The sequence below is a fragment of the Chelonia mydas genome, chromosome 11 (genome assembly GCF_015237465.2).
Source record: "Chelonia mydas isolate rCheMyd1 chromosome 11, rCheMyd1.pri.v2, whole genome shotgun sequence".
Classification (NCBI taxonomy): domain Eukaryota; kingdom Metazoa; phylum Chordata; order Testudines; family Cheloniidae; genus Chelonia; species Chelonia mydas.
In genome coordinates, this window is record NC_051251.2 from 4,877,080 (window position 1) to 4,902,268 (window position 25,189).

The window sequence follows — 25,189 nt, forward strand, 5'->3', positions numbered from 1 at the left end:
TTAATTTGAGACTCTAGACAGAGACAATTTATGATCCTTCATCAGCACAGAAAACAATAGCATTGTGTGATTTTTTTTTTTTTTTTTAATACAAAGTCAAGCAAGAAGGTGAGCGTGTCACTCTCCCAAAGCCAGAAGCATCTTTACTCTCCACCAGGCCAGCCAGGATGGGAGGGGGAAAGCACAGTCAAAAAGCAACAGAGACTGTTCCTTTACATTAAAGCCAACATCCAAACAAGGGCAGCCGGATACGCATTCAGCCACTGGGACCCATTCCTGGGGATCCCTGCGGGTTGACAATGGCACCCAAGCAAAAAGATTCATGAGCTTTTAAACAGCGAGGGGAGGAATGAAGCAAGCGGTTGTGCTTTTTTTCAATCACATCCCGTTCTTAAGCTTACGGATACTCTGCAGCATTAGGCAAGTAGGTGGGAGGGGGGAAAAAAACAAAACCGTCTAGCATTTTGGTTTTCGAAAGGTCCTAAAGCTACTACAAATAGCACCAGAAGTCACCCAGGGTCCAAACCTGTTCCCACTGAAGTCAGTGGTGGACCATCCTACTGAGGACAACAGGAGTAGGCGCAGACCTGGTATTCAGATCCAAGTAGAAAACAGATTACATATCGTCCAGGTATAGCCCATTCAAAGGGCTTCATAGGGCAATTTCAGCATGTCCAGCAGCCTAACTGTAATGTGTGTATGAGGAGACAGTTCATCTGACCCTCCTTTGGGTGTACATGGCAGTAAGAGGCACACATTTGATTTCGGCTGCTCCTCTCCAGCAGGCAGCTTCCCATCTTTTGGGTGAATCCAAGAGCAGAGCAGAGAACAGACACTGTACAAAGCTGTGTTGTGTCTAGTATTTGCCATCCAAGACCTCTGGAAGCTAAAGGGCCCTTTATGCTGTTGACTCAGGTCTGAGCATTCACTGTTTGACTTGTATAGTAGCTGAACTGTTCTTCTCTTCCTTCTCCACCTGCAGTGATGCCTGCCTGGCTGCCTTCCCGCCCCCAGCACCCACTGTGAACTCTATGCAGCAGACCCCAAGTAAACAAAACAGTCTTCTGAATCAACCTGGTGCTCTTGTAAGGAGGATAGGAGGCTGGCAGTGTCTCATAAGGGAGCGTTCTCATGACTAACCTTCTCCCAGCTTTGTACAACTTAAGTTCTGTGCACCTGCTGTTCCCAAGTGAGGTATTTCAGAATGGATCAGTGGCCCTGGGCCAATTGAAACAGACTGCCAAGGCTCAGCCACTTACCTCTTGCATTTCTTACTACAGACGTCAGAAGACAGGAAAAAGCGGCGGGTCAGGCCCCTAGGAAAACGACTCCAGGAGACCAGCTTTGTGGGAGGCACCACCTTTGCTTGAATTGGCCCCAATGCTGAATAGAGTTGTGATTTTCTGAGAGGAAGGTATTTCCTATTGTCTCAAAAGGTTTGTTTCCTACCAGAGAGGACCCACTGTCTTTAAGAAGCTGCTAATAAAAGTGAGACTGGGCTACTGGACAATTGCAAATAGACCATGCCTATTAGAGGAGACCAGGAGTCAGGACTCACGTGTTCCATTCCTGGCTAGACCTGTGAGGTGCTGGGTGATCTCTAGCAAGTCACTCAGCTTCCACATAGCACAGTTCCCTACCTATAAAATAGGCATAGCACCCCCACCTGGCAGTGGCAATGCAAGGATTCACAGAAGTTCTCAGTGTGCTTTGAGATCCTTGGCTGAGGGGATAAAGCCAAAGAATAACAGATTGGCACAATTTGTGCTTCAGTCCAGAGTTGGTTCAAATGTCTTTGGTCCAGAGTTTCTGCCTCCCCTACCATAATTACACCTACTCCTTCCAAGTTAAGGAGCATTGGTTTAGGAGCTGAACATTGCACAGTGATTTAAAAGACACCGGCACTACAAATTCAGAAATCTCCCAAATGTTTAGGGGCTTCCCAGGTGTTGGGCACAAAAGTGTGCCCAGCAGTTTAGATTTTTGTACAGCAAGTCCAAGGAGCCAGCGGCATTCTCTTCATTTTCCTGCAAGACACAATTGCAAGTCAGAATCCTAATCCCTGTTACAACTACAGATGTAAGCAGAGGTTTGATCAATGCCCAGAAAAAGGGATCAGTGTCGGGAAGAGTAAAATTCTACTGAGATTAGTTTGATGTGAAAAGAGACCAGGAGATTCTCTTTAACATATGATGCTATTCACGGAAGCCGAGAGGCTCTGCTTGTGGCTGGCTTTAATCTCTTTGCTCCTGGGATTTTGTTCCCTATCTCTTTGGCACACATTTGGTTTTGCTGCTTTGCCTGCCAATGTGCTGTCATTTGTTTACTTCTCCAGGCACCAGATTCAGAACAGTGAAGCTGGAGCAAGCACAGATGTGGAAATACAGCTGTACTTACAGCAGGCTGCTTTGCATCCTATCCGGCCGGGCGCAAATGCCCAGCAGTGAGCTGCAGAAGGAAGAGGTCAGGCATACACACACAGTTTTAAACAAGCCAAGTCCCCATGCTGGGAAGGTCAGTGTCCCCGCTAAGCCCACTGGGTGAGAAACAAGCTTTCAGCAACCCCAAGACTAAAGCAGATAAGCCCTCTGGTAGGGGAGAAAAGTGCATACACCCATGAAGGCCACATTGTTTGAATAGATTGCACATGGACTATGACTCATCTATCTCCACGCATGTGACCGGTGGGCCCTTCCAGGCTGGGAGTGAGGCAGTGAAGGGGAAGATTGATTGGTTGCTGCCCTTAATGTCTGTACCTTGGGGATGTGGAAGTATAGGGCTCAGGCTCCAGGCCTTTCTCTGGCACCAACTTTGCTGTAGAACAGTGGTTTTCAACCTGTGGTCCACGGACTCCTGGGTGTCCACAGACTATGTCTAAGATTTCCAAAGGGGTCTGCACCTCTATTCAGCATTTTTTTAGGAGGTCTGGAAACGAAAAAAAGGTTGAAAACCCCTGCTGTAGAGGTATGTGTGTGCAGAGTACTTATAAACTACAACTACCTTTTGGACACCTGTAACTCAACTACCACCCACCTTCCCAGTCCGAAACCTTACAGCCAAGACAGGGATCAGAAAGGAGCTTCTGTGCCAGGCTTTAAATGCCTTAAAAATGTTCCTCCAGAAGGTGATGACACCATGAATGTCTCCAAAAGAAGAAAAACATCCATGACAATGAAATACGGGGGGAAGGGGACAGACTTAAAATGAAGGTTGAAGTCCATCAATGCTCAGTATAATTAACTGTATAGAGTCAAGTAATGGGGGTGGGATTTCCAGCCAGAGACATTAATGCATTTTGCATTAGCGAGAAATGACACTGGCTCAGGATCTCCCATTCCCAAGGGGCAGATTCACTGCCCTATCAGGACAGCAAGACAGGCCATTCCGTTGCCTCATATCTATGTAGAAAGACTTTCCCTCTGCACATATCATCTGTGCAGCTCTAACTACATGTGCTCCTGCTCCACATAAACACACACTGATTCACAAGTACAAACTCCTGGTTCTTTTTCAGTGGAGATGCTTCTTTCTTATGCTGCTAAAGGAGGAACCTTTTGACACAACCTGAGCTTTTGCTTGCACACCAAACCAGATATTCAGTATCGAGGTTGCCTTTCAAACCACTGTACCTTCTTCGCTGCAGCAACCAGACTACTTGCAAGGTTTGCTGCATTTGTGTGAACTTGTGAAACACCTTTCCCAACATACCAGTGTGACGGTGCACTCCATATGCTTTACAAAAATATGTTTAGAAGTGTGAATATGTTGTAACTGGAATATGCTTCATGCAAAAGGTCTTTTGTAAGGTATCATTACAAAGCTCATAATCTACTGAGTGTGTTCATCCTAATTGTATGAATGTGTCATTCTTGTATCTGAAACTAAGAATATGAAGTATAACCCTGAGGTCCTATTGTAATCATGCAAAGTGTGGGCCATTAATGGTGGTTTAGAATCTTGATTGCTCGCACTGACTAGGACAATTGGTTGTAAATGGTTTATTTACCTGAAAGGCTTCCTGTATAAGTGCGGCCCCGGAAGAATGGAGGGGTTTCACAGGACATGTGAACATGTCACCTGATACTGGAATCCATCTTAAACCTGGTGCTTTTCCATTTAGAAGGAAGGGTGGGAACCCAGAGAGACCGAAGATTCCTGCCTTGTGCCAAAGATATAAAAGGGGGTGGAACAGAACAAAGGGGGGTCCCAGTCACGAGAAAGCCCCTGCTTTTCACCGAAAATGCCTGCTGGAACTAACAAGGGCTGTACCGGGGAAAGGACTGGGCCCAGACTAGGAAGGAATCTAGCCTGTGAAAGCAGCTTACTGGAACATCTCTGAGGGTGAGATTTACCTGTAATCAGTTTCTTAAGGTATTAGGCTTAGACTTGCGTGTTTTGTTTTATTTTGCTTGGTAACTTACTTTGTTTTGTCTGTTATTACTTGAAACCACTTAAATCCTACTTTTTATACTTAATAAAATCACTTTTGTTTATTGATAAACCCAGAGTAAGTGATTAATACCTGGGGGAGCAAACAGCTGTGCACATCTCTCTATCAGTGTTACAGAGGGGGGATAATTTATGAGTTTATCCGGTATAAGCTTTATACAGAGTAAAGCAGATTTATTTGGGGTTTGGATCCCATTGGGAACTGGGTACCTCGGTGCTGGAGATAGGTGACCTGCTGAGCAGTTTTTGATTAAAGTCTGTAGCTTTAGGGGCATGGACCAGACCTGGGTCTGTCTTGCATCAGGCTAGCGTGTCTGTGTCAACAAGGCAGGGTTCTGGAATCCCACGCTGGTAGAGAAAAATGGCTCAGAGATAGTCTCAGCACATCAGGTGACAGTCCCAAGGGGGTCTCTGTGACCGAACCTGTCACAACTGGTTTCTAAGACAACTTTAGTAACACCATGCACTTTTCAATCTAAACTCTAGCACCACATAAGCACAGATCTCCTGATTTCAGCAGGTGTTGGGTACAGGGATTGTCCAGAGAACAGACTCCTTTAGCTAGGTCTATATTCACTATATGGTCCATCCTTTCCACCCAAAAACTAGAACGGCCTTTTGCAGAAGTACAGGGCTTTTGCCACTCATCCCAACATACCTATACAGCTTCCCACCTTAACCCCACACACCTGGATCTTCTCACAATTACACACAGTTGTGATTTGCTAAAACCAAATATTAAAGAGATCAGCTAAGCAGCCCTATGACATAACCATGCATGTTCACCTGACAACAAATGCCAGACCCTCATCCGGCATTTCTTGGTGCTCTGTACACATTTCACGTCCCCTCTTCCCCCCAACTCCCAAGTTTTCATTCTCTACGTGTGTGCTCCAAGATAAAAAAGGCAGCGTAGTTCTTTGTGTGGTGCACCATTCAGAATACATGTGAACAAGAAAGTCAGAGACAGGCAGGACAAAGCCTCAAACTGTTGAAGTCTCAACACCCTGTGCAGAGCCTTTGCCAGACAGACTACCTGAGATATTGTCAGAATCTAGCAGCTCAACAATGCTATATGGAGAACAGTCTTCTAGGCCCAGCTTGCTACACAACCAGCCACAGAATCCCTTCTCCATATCACTCACAGCATGCCACCAGCCACCGAAGGACCACGCAATCTGAGTAACTGCCGTATACAAGCCTAGGAAGAAAGACATGACCATGATTATGACAGGATAGAAGATAATCAGTAAGGGGCAGAAGGTGATCTTGTGCCAGAAGGTCCTCTCTTCGTTGTACACCAAGAAGATGTTGTACCAAGTGATGGTCCCGTAGTAAAAGGAAACCACAAAGGACACTACAAAGATGACAGGAAGGCAGATGATGCTCCAGAGCAGGACATGGGGGCCCCTGTCCAATCCAACATCGCAAGTCTTCTTCCCTTCTGGTGTCTCATCTTTTGGAGGCTCCTTTGACTTAGCCAGCTCCTGTAGCTCTTTGTCGGTTAGCGTAACATGGATGTCCACCATCTGGCCCTTCTTCTTCCCTCTTGTGATAGTTCCAGTTAAAGTAACATATCGGCTGTCTAAGGGCATGCTCCAGGCACCTTGAAATGGAGATAAATTTCATCAACATTCAAGAGAACTATTTTTTAAAGCACATTTCATGCAAATCCCCAGAGACATTGCGTGGAATTAGACAATACAGTTAGAGTTCAAATAATAATAATAATAATATAAAAAAGGCAGGGCAAGGGAAGCTAAGAGATGCAAACAGGAGATCACACAGGACAATGGAAGAAAATGTGGAGCTATCCAGGGACGCTGGTTGAGAGGACAGGAGTGGAGAAGGTTCTGTACTGGTGAGGCTGTGTAAAAGGAAAAACAAGAGGCAGCTGCTATAGGAAGAGAGGGGAGATGGTAGAGGAAAGAGAATGGGCCAGATTCACAGGGGACTCTAAAATGGTGCAACTTTCTCTTCTGGTCCCCTCAACATGCGTGTTACACCAACCACAATATACTCAGTGGGCCAAATTCAGAAGTGGGGGGAAGGAAAGTCTAAGTTGGTATAATTTGCATGACAAGGGATACGATGTAGCAAGAAAAGCAACTAAAGAGTATAAGACTAAGTTAAAATAGCCCCCATTCTTAAGCATTCTAAGTTACATCAACTCAGAGCCCCTTACACCAGGGGTGGGAAAACATTTTGGCCTGAGGGCCATGGCTGGGAATTTAAATTGTATGGCGGGCCATGAACGCTTACAAAATTGGAGTTGGGGTGCGGGAGGGTGTGAGGGCTCTGGGGTGGGGCCAGAAATGAGGAGTTCAGGGTACGGGAGGGGGCTCCGGGCTGAAGCAGGGGGTTGGGGTGCAGGAAGGGATGCAGGCTCCAGCTGGGGGTGCGGGTTCTGGGGTGGGGCTGGGGAAGAGAGGTTTGGGGTGCAGGAGGGTGCTCCAGGCTGGGATCGAGGGGTTTGGAAGGCGGGAGGGGGATCAGGGCTGGGGCAGGTGGTTGGGGCGTGGGGAGAGGCTCAGGGGCGCAGGCTCCGAGCGACGCTTACCTCAGGTTGCTCCCGGAAGCAGCAGCATGTCCCTTCTCCAGCTCCTACACGGAGGCGCGGTCTGGCAGCTCTGCACGCTGCCCCATCTGTGGGCACTGCCCCTGCAGTTCCCACTGGAGCGCCGGAGGGGCCATTTGAGCGTGTAGGAGCCGGAGCAGGGCTATGCCGTGGCTTCTGGGAGCCACATGGTACGGCCCCCGACCCTGTGCCCCAGCCGGAGCGGGCCAACCCCCAGATCTCGCTCCCCAGTGGGAGCTCAAACAGCTCACGGGACAGATCCATCCTGTAGTTTGCCCAACCCTGCCTTACACAGTGGTTAGAGGGGTCCCAGTTATACGCCCTTACACATCAATTCTGAATTTGGCCCCAGGTCTGTTACTTAGGCTGCAGCAAGTCCACAGAGAGTTTTCAGAACAAGCCTGGGCAATCCGACGTAGCTCATGAAGGTGGTGGTGGTTACATTCTCTGGACCTATGAAAAGGCAGGTGGGAGCAATCTGTCCTTGCTGGAGAGCTGGGATTGTAGAGGCCACAGAGAAGGGAGTTGCAACAGACCCGGTTAAAGATATTTATTTCATTGCTCTGTAAGGCACCTATTGCAAACGTTTCCCTCCACGGGCCATAAACACATGAGAGACATTTTAAAAGAATTAAAGGGAAAGTCAATCAGCCCAAATAGGGCCCAATATCAAACGATGTGGCACACGGACAGACCCAGGCAAACTAGTCACCACCACAAAGGATCCAGTCCACATTGGTGAAAGTCAGGGGAAGAAAGGGGCAGGAAGAGAACAGAAATAACAAAAAGCAAAGGAAAGGGCCAAAAACGGGCAAGAAAGAGACAACGGAAGTCCCTGGGACCTGCAGCATAATCTAAAGGCAGTCAACATGGAGATGGAGTTCCACAGTGAGGAACAGAACAAATCCCATCCCCAGCTCAGTCCTGGAAGAATATAGGGATCATTAGCTGGCTTGACCAGCCCAAGCAGACTTATTGCCTGAGTGGGACACCGGGCGGAGGAGTGGTTGCTCAAGTCAGAGGAAGGCACGGGCAGAGGTGGGAATAGACAAGTTTGCAAGCCTAAAACAGGATATGGATATTCCCTGGGGAAAGTAGCAATTCAGTTATGACATCAATGAAGGGACGATGGCACATACTTTAAAACTGAAGTGTCCACTGTCTGCAAACCTTTTGAGGCTTGAAAACACAGCAGGACAGTAGGGTTGAGATGCAGCGATCTAACTGGACTGTGAATACCAGCAGTGCATTCCGCACAGGGAAAGGGATGGAATAAACATGCACTGCAATTTTCCTTATTTATTAGCACCCCCTGCCCGCAAAAAAAAAAACCTCCACACACAACACCACTCTCCTCCCTTATCAGCTATGGGTCCGAATAGATGGGCAGGGCTGGAAGACCTGGCAGGGACTCGCCCCCGTGCAGAGATCTCCAGATGCCCTTCTGGGTGAAAGCAGCTCTGAAAGTGCTCACCGTTGACCCTGACAAGGAGTCCCTTTCCAAAGAGGAAGCTATGCTGAGACTGTATCAACAGGAGGCTGCAGCCAATGCCCTCTCCCTATGGCACTATACCAGAAAGAGCCTCTAGAATTGATCAACCTGGAGCCCGAGTTCCCATCCACTTGCTTTACATGCAGTTCTAAGTAGGGAAGAGGGCCTGATCCCAAAGTCAATGGGAGGAGGGGGTGCTCAACATCTCTCTGCATCAGGCCCTAAATTAGCAGCTACATAAAAAAAAAAAGATTTAAGAAGAGGGGGACCAATGGGGAGGATATTCAAACAAATAAGTGGCTAAGAAAACAGACCAAAAAATAACCCCTGGTGCCTTTTATCTGGGATTTCAAAGCACTTTCATGTCTGAAGCCTCACAAACTCCCTCTCCGCTATTATGAGACAGGGAAAACTGAGGAGTAGAAGTTAAAGTGCCTTGCCAAAGGTCACATCAAAAGTCAGTAGCGCAGCTGGAAAGGCGGCCCTGGATTCTCCTCCTGTGCTCCCCGACCAGCCCACCCGTCCTGAAACCATAAAAAAAAACCCTCGATTTGTAAATTGAAAATGCCGAATTTTCCAAAAAGTAAAGATACGGAAGCTCAAAAAATAACTCGCAGCATCTACCCTAATAAAAACTACATCTGAAAAGGGGCTTGTACCCTCAAGTCCCATGGATGCCCATGGCGGTTCAGAGCACTCAGCCGCAAGAGAGGAGGATAGACTGCCAGAAGTTTTATCCTTCCCCATACCTTTGGGAAAAAAAAAAAAAAAAAGACAGGCAAGAGTTAGTGACCCTATTTACGCACAGATCAATATATTTTACTGTTCAGTGGCTCAATGGCTAGTGGAATCTGGGTGCCAGCTGCAGCTTCTGGGGATACGTACCATCTGCCATGGAATTTCCCAAGAACTTAGAGCCTTCTTCTGAACTTCTCTCCTTTCCTTCCTCATCCGCCTGCTCTTCTTCCACCTTATTTTCATTCTCCGACCGATAAACTATAATAGACTCTGGACGGGACTCTTTCTTTTTCTTTTTCCTTCTGTCCATAGTGGCTTCTCCATCAAAGGTCACTGCCGTAGCCACAGCTCTCCGCAGGGAGCCTCGGTGTGGGCTGCGTGTTCCAGCCTTGTTCTCCCTCTGCACTGCTTCCTCCATCCCGCTGCTGTTTTGAAGCGTCTCATCAGGCATCTCTGAGGAGGTGTTTAAAAATCTATCAGCTCCTGCACTTCTGAGCCATTGATCAGGCAATGATTAGCAGGGATGCTCTGGCTTGCGAAAGCATCCTAGTCACAGCATCCAACAGACATCCTCCACTTCCAACCTAAAATGAGAGAGGACAAATAATCAATAGAGTGTCACATTTAACTCCATGTATAAGAGCAGGTTCCTGTGGATTTTTAAAGAGGCACTTCCAGCTAACTTACCACGTTAAGCAAAGTTGGTTTAAGAGCAATTTAAACTGACTTACGTGAATTTACATTTATTGATTTTAAAATCGATTTAGTTACACCAATACAAATTTTCTAATATGGACCAGGCTTAAATGTATGTTCCAAATTTAAATACAGGAAACAAAAGCCGCCAGGATGGGAGTGGGTGTTTAAAAGGAATAGACTAAATAAGCATGGTTTGTTGGGAGATTTTAACATTCCTCTGCAATGCCAGCAAAACCAAACAGCAGCATTGGCAGGAGAACAAAAAGGTGAAACTGGCAAGCAACATACATGAAACTGACTAATTTAGGATCCCTACTGGACCACTGCAGCAGTGAAACTATGGTGCAAATTGCCTTAATCTAGACAAACCATAGATTTATTATGCAAGATGAGGTTAATGCAAATAGTAATTGAATGATGTGATACACAGTGAAAAGTCAACCCGATTTTTAAAAACCCTGCAATTTAATAATCTGCATTTCTATTAGTAACAAGCATAAGGATTTTTTTAAATGTGAGTTTTATGTTGAGGGGGGGAAAATCAAGACGACTCCATGAAAAATAAAAAATTACAATGAAGTATTTTGGTTGTGTAGAAATTTTTTTACTACCAATCGATATAAAAAACTCAGGGCCTGATTCTTTACTCAAGCAAAGCCACTATTAATATTAAAAAATGCCACTGACTTTGATGGGAGTTTTGCCCGAGTAAAGGACACAGGAACAGGCCCTGCATCCACAGGATCCATACAATGCTCAGACTAGACTCAATCTAGGAAGAGACCGATTGTGAGATAGCACTGGCATAGATACTTTGGTGGAGATCTAAATACAGCAGTGCAGATCTAGGTTGAACATTTAAATGATTAGAAGACTCTGCATGACTGAGCATTAAAGTCCTGCCTAATGCATGAAGCAGTCCTTCAACAGGAATTTAAAGACATCATCATAATTTACAGCCCATTAAATGTGGAGACATTGTTTTATTTAAACAAATGCTGGGAAAAAGTTGAACATTTTTAGATTCAGCTATATAGTCTAAAATGACCCTCCCACAAATACAAAGTCACACGTTTTGGGGATTCGGGTTGGGGGGGGTGGGAGTTATTTTGGTTGATCTAAAGTTTTATTTATGCTTCTCTCTTATACACATGCACACACAGAGCTTTATAGTAAAACTTTAATTGTTTTACTTGAATACCTGAGGAAAGACTGTGTTCAGCTGCCTCCGGGTGGCTTGAAAAGTTGAAAATCAAAAGATCACTGAAGTTTTACATATAGAAAATAAATTTTCATTAGTCATCAGGAAGCGTGCAAAGAGGTATTCCAATAATAGGGTCAGCAGGACACTTAAATATGCGTACATTAGGCACCCAAAAATCATTAGGACTTTTGCAAATCTTGGCACAAGCCTCCAGCCATTACAGCTGCAAACAGAACCTTCAAATTGTCAGCGGAGTGAAACCAGTGCAATGTTCCTGACAGACTGCCTGAAACAGGAGCGCCAAGAGGGGATGAAATGCCACGCCATCTCAAGGAGGGGTTGATTCTTACACCTTAGTAAAGTTAACAATGTTGATTTAAATCATTTCAATCCTTATTAAAGCAGGCAAGAAAGAATAGGGATGATATTTTGAAGAAGTGCAGAGTCTTTTCTGAGTGGTAGTCCAATCTAGCATGGTGTCTTTTGTGGGTGAAGTTTGGTTTTAGGTAGAGTTTGGGATAGTACTACCATCCAATCCTAAATAGAGGCAAAGAAAAATCATATAGCAATTCTCCTGCCCCCTTCTGCACCTTGTGAAAGAGCCTGTGGAGGGGTCACATAAAAGAAAGAAGGGGGTTAAAAATACAAAGCAACTAGAAAAAAAGAGTGATTCCTTCCTGGGGACATTGCTGCTTCTCTGCATTGTAGAATGTCTCATTTACATAGAGCAGCAGAGTGCTTCGGAAGTTAGTTAACTAGGTGTTAACACTCCATACCTTAATCAATATAAAAGAACAATGGACTACCCAAGAATAGAGAAATACTCCTGCCCTCCAGTTCAAACCACCCACTGATTTCAGAGAGAGCGCAGAGTCCGCTCTTGACATACTAACTCTGGAAGTTGTCCATGTCCACAGGAACTTGTTTAAATTTTGAGAGAGGCATTTTTCAAAAACGCACGCTGAGGGGACAAATGGCTGGGGAGTAAATTCATGCAAGTGGTGCTATTCTTCAGAGACTTGCCTGGGACACATAAATACACTCTTCTAAGGTTCTCCTGAAAAGTCCAGTACTAATACATAAAGCTTACATCATGCTTTGCACCTGAAAGACACTGCACACAGAGCAGCTGATTAACCCTAATGCCCCTCTGGGATGGGGAAAACTGCAGCACAGTGGCCTGGCGCCACTCAGATGCCACAATGATGGGCAACCCCCTAAAAAACCGGACAGAGAGAAAGAAACTAAGCTGGGATTAGAATCTGGGAATTCCAGGTTCTCAGCCTGTGTTCAGCCCACTCTGCCTCAAAGAGTAGACAGAAAGTCTCCTAACCCTTGGACAGCAACCCACACAAAACTTGCCAGTAGAAGTTAAAAACAGCCCTAAAACCACAGACCGGGTTGGGGGGAGAGAAGGGGTTGGTTTGTTTTTTAAGTATATTCAGCTGTGACCTAGGTTAAACGCACACAAAAACTGAAGGCAAAACCAATGCAGCGCCCTCAGCTGTTACGATGAAAAAGATGTGGGGTCATGGTGGATAACCGGCTGAACCTGAGCTCCCAGTGTGACGCTGTGACCAAAAGGGCTCATGTTGTCCTTGAATGTATAAACAGGGGAATGTGGAGTAGGGAGGTTATTCTACCTCTGTATTTGGCACTGCGGCCGGGATACTGTGTCCAGTTCTGGCATCTGCACTTCAAGAAGGATGCCGATATATTGGAGAGGGTGAGCCACAATAACGATTCAAGGATTGGAAAACATGTATTATAGTTTTCAGAGTAGCAGCCGAGTTAGTCTGTATTCACACAAAGAAAAGGAGTACTTGTGGCACCTTAGAGACTAACAAATTTGGGCTCCTGAAGTTGATTTAGCCTATCAAAGGGAAGATTAAAGGCGATTTAATCGTGGTCTATAAGTCCCTACATGGGGAACAGAAATTTGATAAGAGAGAGCTTGGCAATCTACTAGACAAAAGTTACAAGAAGATCCAGTTGGATCTTGGAAGTTGGAAGTTGGAGCTAGACAAATTCTAACTAGAAATAAGGTACAATTTTTTAAAAGTGAGGGTAATTAACTACTGGAAAAAACTTACCAAAGGCTGCGCTACAGTCTCCATCTCAGGGAAATTTTAAATCAAGATTGGAGTTGTTCTAAAAGATCTGCTCTAGTTCCAACCGGAATTAGTTCAGGAAGTCCTGTGTTATACAGGAGGTCTGTCTAGATGATCACGGGTGTCTGTTCTGAACTAAAAAAAAAAAAAAAAAACTATGATCACCCCACACCACAAACAAATCAGCTGTCTCCCCACCATAATCTGGCCGGTGTTTTGCCTGCCCTCATGCTCAGCCTGCCTGGGAAGCAATGGCACCTCTCTCACATCAATAAAAGCAACACTTTAGGAATAGGGTGCCCAGAGTACAGTCCACCCTCTGGTTCAGCCGTAAACTCAGAGATGTTGGGGCAGTTCATGGGCCCGGGTGAATCTAACAGGTTGGAGCCCAAACCTGCTCCTCCTCTCTTGGAATGCCTCGGGATTTGGTACTCAGCACTAGTGAACTCGAACAATGAGCAGTTTCTATCCTTTCAAAAAAAGGCTCCGTAAGACACAGACACAAGCAGATAGCACAGTAACGAGCATCTCATTCTTTGTAAAAGCTATGCAGAGTGGGTGCAGCCCTCACACCTCTGCAAAAGTGGCACTTGGCGCTGGCGAGCTTTGGCAGTCCTGCTTCCGAGGTGATTTCCTGCACTGACCTCTGTCGATCACCCAGTGAGAACGCCACCCCGCAGAAGTCTCAAAGTGTAGGTGGAGCATGATAATTTCCATACGCATATCATCAGAGTAGACTGCATTCCCCATGAGAGCACAAGAGCAGGCACGAATCTAATAATCCACGACAGGGGGTAAGGAAGAGGACAATGGCCAGGGCTTCAGAGCGAGCACGCAGCAGTTTATTAGCCAAGCAACTGGTTATTAATCTCCGTGAGAACACAGATGGAAGAACCCTGGGCGGGCTCCACAGTAGCAGGCACTGCTGATCAGGGCGGTCATGACAACATTAGACTCTGTCACACAAGGGTCTCAAGGTTTTCTCCTGCACTATTTTAAGTCAATGGAAAGGCTTGATCCTACTTCCATTAAAAGATAAGATATTATTCTGCTCACGAAAACAGAGTATGAGAAAAAGCCTCTCAGAAAGCTAAGAAAATCCTTTGATCATTACATTAAAAACAGGGTTCTGTTCTGGCCACAGCCTTTTGGGGATTGTTCATAACAGAGCCGAGGTGAGACAACAGTGTGAGCAGTGGCCACTAACTAGCATCAGTTTTGTACTTATTTATGTTTATAGTCACAGAAAATAAAACAGATAAATACATCCAGTATGTTGAGCGCTTCCAGCACTCCTTCTTACTTATTTGTAGCACACCAAGGTCCCAAGCAAATCAGGAACCTGCCTTCCTAGATGCCGTCTAAACAAACAGCAAGACAAGATCTCTGCCCTGAATAATTTGTCTGAAATTAGACTGTATGGTGCAACAAATGAACATGCAAAACAATAAGAGGGAAGAAGGTAACCGTAATAAGAGCTGGTATTTACATGTGCCAGCTTTATGTCTGCTCATTTATTCAAGGTATTTATCTGGCCTCTGTTTCCCATAGTATCTGAGCACCTCACAATCTTTACTGGATTCATCCTCACAACATCCCTACGTGGTAGGGAAGTGCCAGGATCGCCATTTGACAGATGGGGAACTGGGGCACAGCGCGATTTAGGGCCTGTCTAAACGAACACTTAGTTCACAGCAAGCTGGGGTGTAAATATACCTTGCACTAGCCTGCCACACTCTAAGTATCTATGTGGATCCCGCTGCTGCCAGAGTTCCCGTGCACCTAAGTACATTTGTACTTACCTGTTTTGAAGCACACTACATACTTGTACTTAAGAATTTTAAATACTATGTACTTAGTACTTGTCTTAAGTACACTTTAAAAGGTATTTAAAATACAAGCAACTTTTTCCCCCTCTGCAAGAGCTTTTTCAAACAATCACATCCCTCCCAACTGTCCCACATTCGGGGGGGGCATGCGTGTGTGAATGTATTTACATTTATAAGATATTTTCTCATTGTTAATCCATTGTTCATGTATATGAATAACATTTCATTAAAAAGAAAAGGAGTACTTGTGGCACCTTAGAGACTAACCAGTTTATTTGAGCATGAGCTTTCGTGAGCTACAGCTCACTTCATCGGATGCATAGCATATGCATCCGATGAAGTGAGCTGTAGCTCACGAAAGCTCATGCTCAAATAAACTGGTTAGTCTCTAAGGTGCCACAAGTACTCCTTTTCTTTTTACGAATACAGACTAACACGGCTGTTACTCTGAAACCTAACATTTCATTGTTACTCTTCTTCTCTCTCTTCCACTCTGTGTTCACATTATTTAGGTAGTTGTCCATACATAGACCAGACAATTGCAAGGAATACGCGAGTTGACAGTACTTGAGCTTCTACTTGTACTTTTACTTATAAATACATAAGCACGATTTCCACAGCACACCTGTACTTATAAGGACTTCTGCAATGTGTACGTGGCACTTATACTTAAGTCCTTTTTATCAGTACTTATGGCAACACTGGCTGCTGCACGTTAAAAAGTCCCCCTAGCGTGCCTTGACCTACTCCCCTTTCAAAGCAGGCTCGATCAAAGTGCAGTAGGGAACATTTTGTGCACAGCAGCAGGGTCCACACAGACATGCAGTGCCATAGGTGCTGGAACTAGCGGTAGGGTTGCCAACTTTCTAATTGCACAAAACTGAACACCCTTGCCCCGCCCCCTGCCCCACTCCTTCCCTGATGCCCTATCCCTGCCCCGTCTCTGAGCCCCCTCTCCCCCCGCTGCTCACTCTCCCCCACCCTCACTCACTTTCACTGGGCTGGGACAGGGGGTTGGGGTCTGGGAGGGGGTGAGGGCTCCAGCTCCAAGGTGGAGCCAGAAATGAGGGGTTCAGGGTGTGGGCTCCGGGAGCGGGCTCAGGGCTGGAATAGAGGATTAGGGTGCAGGAGGCGGTGTGGAGTCTGGGAGGGCGTTAGGGTGCAGGAGGGGGTTCTGACCCAGGGCAGGGGGTTGGGGTGCAGGTGCAGGGTCTGGGAGGGAGTTAGGGTACGGGAGGGAGTTCTGACCTGGGGCAGAGGTGCGGGAGGGGGTTCCAACCTAGGACAGGGGGTTCGGGGTGCGGGCTCCAGCCAGGCGGCGCTTACCTCAGCAGCTCCTGGTTGGCGGCTCAGCGGAGCTAAGGCAGGTTCCCTGCCTGGCCTGGCTCCGCGCTGCTCCCGGAAGCGGCCGGCACGTCCGGCCCCTAGGCCAGGCGGCTCTGCACGGTGCGCACTGCCTCCGCAGCTCCCTCTGGCCGTGGTTCCCAGCCAGTTGGAGCTGCGGAGCCTGCACTGGGGGCAGCACATGGTGCTTCCTTGATCGCCCCTGCGCCTAAGAGCCGGACATGCCGGCTGCTTCCGGGGAGCTGCACAGAGCCAGGGCAGGCAAGGAGCCTGCCTTAGCCCCACTGCGCCGCCGACTGGACTTCTGATGGCTGGAGCCACCAGGGTCCATTTTTGACTGGGCGTTCTGGTCGGAAACTGGACGCCTGCAATCCTAAATAGGGGTGCTGCTGCACCCCTTGGCTTGAAGCAGTTTCCATTATATACAGGGTTTACAGTTTAGTTCAATGGCTCTCAGCACCCTCACTATAAAAATTGTTCCAGCGCCCCTGCTTAGTGCCCGGCAGGCTAGTGCAACATGGAGTTACATCCAAGCTTGCGGTGAGCTACACATTCATTTACACAAGCCCTAAGTGATTTGCCCAAGGTCACACGGGAATTCTGTAGTGGAGCAGGGAATTGAACACAAGTCTTTGAAGTCGCAGGCTAGGATTCTAACCACTGGACCATCCTTCCTCTCTGTGCATACCTTGATGGTTCCAAATCACTTAAACATTTTTTCAAAATGAAGTGATAAGCAATCCCACTGACCCTCTGCCAGGCCATTGCCAACTGGCCATGCCCAGCAAGCATCACAGGAGACGTCAATCTTGTAGCAGAATTTCAAAGAGCAGAGCATAGTGGTTTAACATATCAGTTCAAGGAACAGAACAGAGGGGAAAACACAGTAAGATAGCTGACCATCACAGAACACTTTACAGGTATTCTTTAATTGAGACACCCAACACTGCCGAGATACTTGTTATTAGCCCCACTTTTCAGGTGACGACACTCAGGTGACCTGTTCAAGGCCACAGAGTGAATCAGTAACGGTGCTAGGATTAGAGCTCAGGACTTCCCGGCTCTCAGCCCTATACTCAGACCACTGAACTGGGCCTCTTTTGCGTTTTCTTTTTGTGACAGACTTAACTCTTTGCTAGTAACATTCTATAGGATACATTACAGCCAAAACGTTTTAAAAAGGAATTTTCCAAAGTATCACTCAGTTGTTTCTAGATGACATTTTCAAAGGATTTATTTAAGTCGTTCCACTGAGGGTGCTTTACAGAATATCTGTTTTATGAATTAGTTCTTTTTTCTCCATTATTCCACAACTTTCCCAAATGTCAAGGGATAACGCTGCCGTGCAAAGCAGCCTTACTGAACTCTGGCAGACACTGTACAAGAAAAGCTGTGCTTTAAAAAAGCCAAACAAAATGCCTTGTTAAATTTCCTTGCATAAAACTTTCTCTTATGGAGGATCCCCGAACACCGCTTATCTACCTATTTAGGACAAAGATAGTATGTACCAGAGTGTATTCCACCCCAGCCTCCAGGTTGTTTTGTCCAGATTTGGTAGAAGAGGAGAAAGAAACATTTTCAGACAAAGAATGCAAAGCTTCCAAGTTTATCCACAGGAATGAGACTGGTTTTCTATCATGTATTATCTTGTGCCAGAAGTTTCAACGAGTGACACATGTACATGAGCTTTTGAAGAGACCCGAGGTTTTGATATTAGAATAACCTCTGGGGAGAAAAAGTTTGAGATTTTCAAAGCAATCTAAGTGATTTAGACACACATCTCACAGTACAATGTTTAGCATAGTAGGGTTCTGGTCTATGACTAAAGCTCCTAGATGCTATGGTAATACAAATAATTTTAATAGAAGATGTGCTAGACTGCTTTGAAAAATCTCAACCTAATACCTGGGCTTACATTTCTTCTGGAAACAAAGTGAAGACACTTTTTCCTCTCCTTGCCCCAATTCCACTCATCCCTCTACACCCCCACACGTCCCCATTTTCCTACTTCAGCCAGTGGGCTCAGAGTCCTGCATGTTTAACACAGCAGACACTGAGGGCTCATTTGAAAGGATTTCATTTGCCAGCCCAATGGCAATGCTATTTGCTGGATGACATGGAAGCAGAGTTTGGAAACAGCTGTTTTTTCCCCAGCTACCCCACCTTTAGGGCTGAACGACCTCTAAATGGAGTGCATGTGCGAGAAAGACCTGCTGATGGCCAGTTGTTGTACCCAGGGTTCGCTGACCCATAATGCAACATGGGCTGTGATGATGGCTTCTGCTAACCCAACCAGAGGATGAGTCACAATTTGTAGCCACTTAGAAAACTTTGGAAAGGGGGAAGGGCTGGAATGTGGTTATTGGAAAAAAGGGGTGGGAGATTTACAAGTCCTTATCTTAACAAGGCAACGTGTGGGAGAACCCATGTGGGGGGAAAGGTACATGGAGGAAGAAGAGTTTCCTTTTTTAATTATAAAGCTAAAGGTCACTGCTGTGTGGTCCACTGGAGACGGCTGTCTAAAACCAAATGTAGAGGTGGATTTTTTGAAAAATGTTTACACAAGGCCAATACGCTCACTGACTTCAATTCAGAGTTCTGCCTGAGTGTAAACTGAGTAAGAACATCAGGATTTGGCCCACAGAGAGTTACTTAACAGCTACACGGGGTAACCTGGCAGAACTGGAAGTGTCCACAGGGAGTGATCCAGGACTGCTTACACGTCACACAATAAATATCATCTAGGATATTTAGAGAGAACCTCTAAAGGGAGGAACTGGATGGCTCAGGGGATCGGCAGTAGGACACAGAGCATATCACTTCTAAGGGTACATCTTCACTGCAGAGTCAGCTTGGGAGACTATCACCAGGTCTGAGTACCCAGGTTATATTAGCCTGGATAGAGAGGCCCTACTGCAAAAGCTTAAAATGTCCCAGACCTGTGTGACTGCATCCACTCTGGTGCTGCACTCGCCCACTTGAGGAGCTAGGCTAGGACTTCTGGGGGGCTATCCCCTGGCTCTTAGCGCTGCCTTAAGTTCTCTGAATTCTTTCACGGTGTATTGTGAGAGAACTTTGGCCCAGGAACGACAGACCTGTGTGGAAGTGTTCTTAGCCTGCCAGCTCACTAATGTAAACAACTTCCTGTCCTCCGCCTTTGTTGCAACCCATGACCAGGCATGGAGTTTACTGTGAATGATGATCTGATCCAGCTGTTGGCTTTAATGCAACCTTCATGTTGGCAACAGGAGGCAGATGCAAGGCACGAGACACGGTGGAAGGCATCTTGGCAGCACGGTACCTTGCTAAGGAAATCACACTGGTTCCTCCACTGCATCCTCCCTGGTCCATTCCCCTATCTCCTTCCCAAAGACTGTTCAAATACTGTCGAAGTGCTGCATACAATGTGGGGTTTAAATGCCAAACTGGTGTACATAAACTAGAAGGTGACTTCTGGTACAGAAGGAAGGTGTACGTAGAGGGGAAGAAAGTATGGCCCAGAAGGAACTGTGGGAAGACACTGGAGGACTATCAGCACCTATGTTGATTAGTCCGTGTCCACACTGCAAAATGGGTGTGTTACCAGCCTGGGTTAAAGCAGAACCCAGGCTCAAACCCATATCTCCTAACTGTGCCAGCAAGCTGGGTTTAAAGCACCTCTAAACCCAGAGGAGAGGTTTATGTGTGTGGACGGTAGTCAGGGTAGAGGCAACACCTGGGTAAGAGCCTGGGCTAACTCTGCTGTGAAGAAATAATTTAATGCACTGGTTCAAACACAACGCAGACTGGTAGGAACCTGAGTCATTACTTGTGGTGGCAACATGAACAGACATTGGTGGGTTTGGTCCAGGTCTTAGTGGGTAGTTTTCTGTTTCATAAATGGCAGTGTCCTAAGGGAGGGAAAGAAGTGGAGCTCTCCACTACCCCAAAGAACTGGTCCCTGCAGGGCACAGTTAAGGCAAATGCTCACAAAACATTGATCTAATTTTTTTAAACATTTAAACTATGGCATTTCTAACAGATTAAGAACTATTACAAATCTCAGCAAAAAGTACGTAACTTTTCTTGATGGGAGAGTGAAGGTGTCAGGGTTCCTTCCCCACTCTGAACTCTAGGGTACAGATGTGGGGACCCGCATGAAAGGCCCCCTAAGCTTATTCTTACCAGCTTAGGTTAAAAACTTCCCCAAGGTACAAACTTTGCCTTGTCCTTGAACAGTATGCTGCCACCGCCAAGGGTTTTAAACAAAGAACAGGGAAAGAGACCACTTGGAGACGTCTTTCCCCAAAATATCCCCCCAAGCCCTACACCCCCTTTCCTGGAGAAGGCTTGATAATAATCCTCACTAATTTGTACAGGTGAACACAGACCCAAACCCTTGGATCTTAAGAATAATGAAAAATCAATCAGGTTCTTAAAAGAAGAATTTTAATGAAAGAAAAGGTAAAAAAATCACCTCTGTAAAATCAGGATGGAAAATACGTTACAGGGTATTCAGATTCAAAACACAGAGGATCCCCCTCTGGGCAAAACCTTAAAGTTACAGAAAACAGGAATAAACCTCCCTCTTAACACAGGGAAAATTCACATCAAACAAAAGATAAACTAATCCGCCTTGCCTGGCTTATCTCTACTGGTTGCAATATTGGAGACTTGGATTAGGATGGGTTGGAGAAAATGGATTTCTGTCTGGCCTCTCTCAGTCCCAAGAGAGAACAATCACGTAAATAAAGACCACAAACAAAACCTTCCCCCCACCCTAGCAAGATTTGAAAGTATCTTGTTCCCCTATTGGTCCTTTGGGTCAGGTGCCAGCCAGGTTAGCTGAGTTTCTTAACCCTTTACAGGTAACAGGATGTTGCCTCTGGCCAGGAGGGATTTTATAGCACTGTATACAGAAAGGTGGTTACCCTTCCCTTTATATTTATGACAGAAGGCATTTGATATTCTTCACTCTGATAAAACTAACATGTAAGTGGTGTAGATTTTACTCAATGGCTTGTGGCTTGGTAGTCAGGCAGGTGCTTTGGAAGCTGAAGACCTAGTTTGCAAACATAAATGAGTGTTTGTCCCCGGGAATAATTAAAGATCTGTCTGATATAGTCTATTTAGGATATGTACAGCAGCCACCAGCAATTAATGGGGCTCTATATGGCCTCAAGATCATGGCAACGTGGCAGATAATTAAAGAATGTCTTAGAGTGCCATCCACAGCAGTCTATACTTTGCCTCAATTGAGCTTTTTAATACAGTGTTTTAGAACTTCAAAATGCTATAGAAACATTAATGAATCTGAAAGGCAGCATGGTCTGATGGTTACAGCATAGACTAGGAATCAGAAGTCTGGAGTTCTATTCCAAGCCTGTTTGTCTCTGACTTGCTGAAGGACAATGGCATAGTTGCAAACACTGTACCTCAGTTTCCCTATATGTAAAGTGTGAATGTATACACTCCTTCATATTATAGTTTATGATCTTCAGATGAAAGGTGCTATACTATAAGTGCTTTTATTATTAAAAGGTTAATCTTTACCACACCTACCAGGAAAATAATCGTTATCCTTATTTTATCCTTTATTTTCGTTTATGTATCATTATCCTTTATTTTACAGAGCGGGAAACTGAGGCACCGAGCTGTTAGCTGATTTACTTGTTTAATTAGTACATATGACTGAGAATAATTCTTACCAGCTAGTACTACCTCTTCTACCAAGTAACCTCTTACCGGGAAAAAATATGCAGAGATAATTGTTAATGATGTTTTCAATCTTTGTGCTCTCATCTAATGGGATGACCAGAGAAACGAATCTGTGCACTTTATTCAACACATAGGATCTACTAGGCACACCAATGTTGGTTAAAAATGAAAATGATCTATGTTGGATTGGGAAAGATCTGTCCAGCATTTATTTTTTGTTGGGCAAAACTCGAAATAATGCTGAATGTTCCCCGCAGCAACTGAATAACTGATATTGGGCTTGTTGAGGGAACTATTTAAAAATGCCAGAGCTCTGCCTTTTCTTTAGCACAAACGGGGCTGTGTTCAAGACATTTTAAAAGGATCAGATTATACCACTTTCAATAATAGTTAGATTTCATCACACCAGTGGCTGTTTCTGAAGAGAGAATTTTCCATTCAGAGTATGGAGCTCAGGTATTACAAACTACTAGATACCATCCTTGACGGGTATTAAAACACACAAAATTAGGGAATTATTTGAGAATAATGAAGAATCAATTCAAAATAAGAGAAAACTGCAAGCTGCCTTTCTCTAGCTCTGTGCAAAATAAGTGAGAAGATATAGAAAGATAAATATAATTCAAAAAATCATTCCCTCTCGAGAAACACACAACATTAAAGAGCTGCTATTTGCTTAGAGAAAGCTATAGATTGATAGGTGCATAACTCAGTTGGGATGTGTATGAATGATCCTGTAAGTAAGGAGTCAGGGGATAAATTGAGATAAAAATATTATTTTAAGCACGCTTAACATGAATGTGAGTGCTATTTTTTTCTGGTGAGCAATTTATATCTTATGATGAAGGCTTTGAAAAATTCTTAAGAATTGTTAAAAAGCACAAGGTCGTTTAAGGATAAAGCTCCAAGAAATACAACTTCAGAGCAATGCATTTTATTTTATGGTTAATAAGGTTAAAAACAAAATAAAACACACACCCAACGTTTTGCCAGGGTTTTGCCTCTGAAAAACCGTTCCTTGGTTTAAGAGGGAATATACATGCATGTGAAAATAATCCCCTTTTGCTTTTTTAAAGAACGATTTCCTCTTCAAGGGGAAGTGGGCAGGAATCCACCAGCTTCAAAGGGGGAGAAATGCAGCTAAGAATAGATCAGACAGCAGAATAAAAGGGGGTGGGGGCTGAGGGAGTTTGTCCTAGTGCCTGATCTACAGAATTACAATCTCAGCTGCTGGGTGGGACCTATTTGTTGCCCTCTAAGAGCAAAAGAGAAAATATATATATATACACACACACATATATACACACACACATCTGATCAAGTCTCTTTATTCCATTCAATAAAGCAAGTAACTATCTCCAGCTCAATCAATAAAGCCCAATGTCTGAGTGACCTGGACAAGACCACAATTTTGGAAAAGGGAGCAAATGCCATTTGTAGTCAATATCGCCTTTCCCCTTGTAAGGTGTCACCGAACGCACGACCATAAATCCCCTTTATTTCAGAGGCAGCAGCAGACTTCTGCAGGTCTTTGCACAGCCCTGCCCGGTGCCCAGGAGAATAGGGCAGGGTTTGCTGAGCCCCATTTCATTTGTTTTGCTATATTCGAAGTGCGAGCATCCTTTTATTTTAGAGGACTGGCTAAAAAACGCCCTTCTGTCTAAAGTTTGCTCACTCACATGCCAGTATGCCTGCGGGGAGAACCCCTTTCCAACCTGCATACATATATGGAATTCTCTCACGTGCAATGGGGGAACTCTTCTCCAACGTGCATGCCAGCAGGGTACCGTCAAATGCCCATGTGCCATGCAATCCCTCCCTCCAAGATGCATAAGCCATTCGCACGTGCAAGGATGAAGCCTTCTCCAACGTGCACGCGTGGAAGGAACCCTTAGTCATATGCACACACGCACCGGCAAGGTGACATGTCTCCAAAATGCATGCATGGAGCCCTCACACCCAGACTAGGGATGCTGTATACACTGCAGCCGCCTGGACTTAACGAATAAGCCTCACATCTGTACACTTAACCGGATAAGACAATGCATTAGGAGCAAGGTGGAATGTGCGCCCTTGCTCCTACGCAGGGAAGATCGCCCACTGCAGCTTGTTGGAGAGTTTGTAGGTGTGGTGCCTCTCCCCCCAGCACGTATTTAAAACCGCAGCACCACGTACGACGGGGCAGAACTCTGCTGCTGCACCTCCCCTACCTGGGAATTGCAAAGGTGCAACCGGGGGAGGGGACGGGGAATAAACAGCCGGCCAGTTACACTGAGTCAAATGCAGAAGAGAAAATCACCTTCAAGATAGCAAAAATCACCAGACATGAAATCAAACTTACCTGCTGGCCCCCTGCGTGGGGGTCGGATGCTTCCGTCCCCAGCTGGGTCTGCAATGGGGGTGAAGGGGGTCTGCAATGGGGGTGAAGGGGGTCTGCAATGGGGGGATGGAGGAGTGGATGCTCCTGCCCCCAGCTGCTCTGCAATGGGGGTGAGGGGGGGATCTGCAATGGGGGGTGGGAAGAGGGGATGCTCCTGCCCCCAGCTGCTCTGCAATGGGGTGAGGGGGGGTCTGCAATGGGGGGTGGGAGGAGGGGATGCTCCTGCCCCCAGCTGCTCTGCAATGGGGGTGAGGGGGGGTCTGCAATGGGGGGTGGGAAGAGGGGATGCTCCTGCCCCCAGCTGCTCTGCAATGGGGGGTGGGAGGAGGGGATGCTCCTGCCCCCAGCTGCTCTGCAATGGGGGGTGGGAGGAGGGGATGCTCCTGCCCTTAGCTGCTCTGCAATGGGGGTGAGGGGGGGTCTGCAATGGGGGGTGGGAAGAGGAGATGCTCCTACCCCCAGCTGCTCTGCAATGGGGGGTGGGAGGAGGGGATGCTCCTGCCCCCAGCTGGGTCCGGGGTCGGACACTCCTGCCCCCGGCTGGGCCTGCCTGGGGGCGGGCAGAGGGCGCTGTCCCCGTCCCGGGAGGCCGCTGACCGGGGAACGATGCTTCTGCCGCCGCCGCAGCAGCCTCCCGCCCTCAGCCCCTGGCGGTGTCTGGGAGGGGG

The 25,189-nt window shown here is 46.1% G+C and overlaps 1 protein-coding gene across 6 annotated transcripts; it reads right to left on the reverse strand.

The window, feature by feature from the left end:
• On the reverse strand, positions 1-25,180 carry TMEM169 (transmembrane protein 169). 6 transcript variants are annotated; one of them, XR_006284962.1, is made up of 4 exons: positions 24,483-25,180; positions 9,405-9,841; positions 2,757-6,055; positions 1-2,027 (listed from the first exon to the last, which is right to left on the reverse strand). XR_006284962.1 is itself a non-coding variant. In XM_043525531.1 (4 exons), exons 3-4 carry the CDS (start codon positions 9,706-9,708, stop codon positions 5,433-5,435), a joined length of 927 nt encoding a protein of 308 aa, XP_043381466.1. In that variant the 5' UTR covers positions 9,709-9,841; positions 13,254-13,406; positions 24,483-25,170; the 3' UTR covers positions 1-5,432. The 6 variants fall into 6 exon arrangements, 5 of the variants coding, with proteins under 5 accessions (XP_043381466.1, XP_007069502.2, XP_043381467.1 ...); XM_043525531.1 differs by adding an exon at positions 13,254-13,406 and having other exon boundaries at positions 1-6,055; positions 24,483-25,170; XM_007069440.4 differs by having other exon boundaries at positions 1-6,055.
• Between the last annotated feature and the right edge of the window lie 9 nt (positions 25,181-25,189).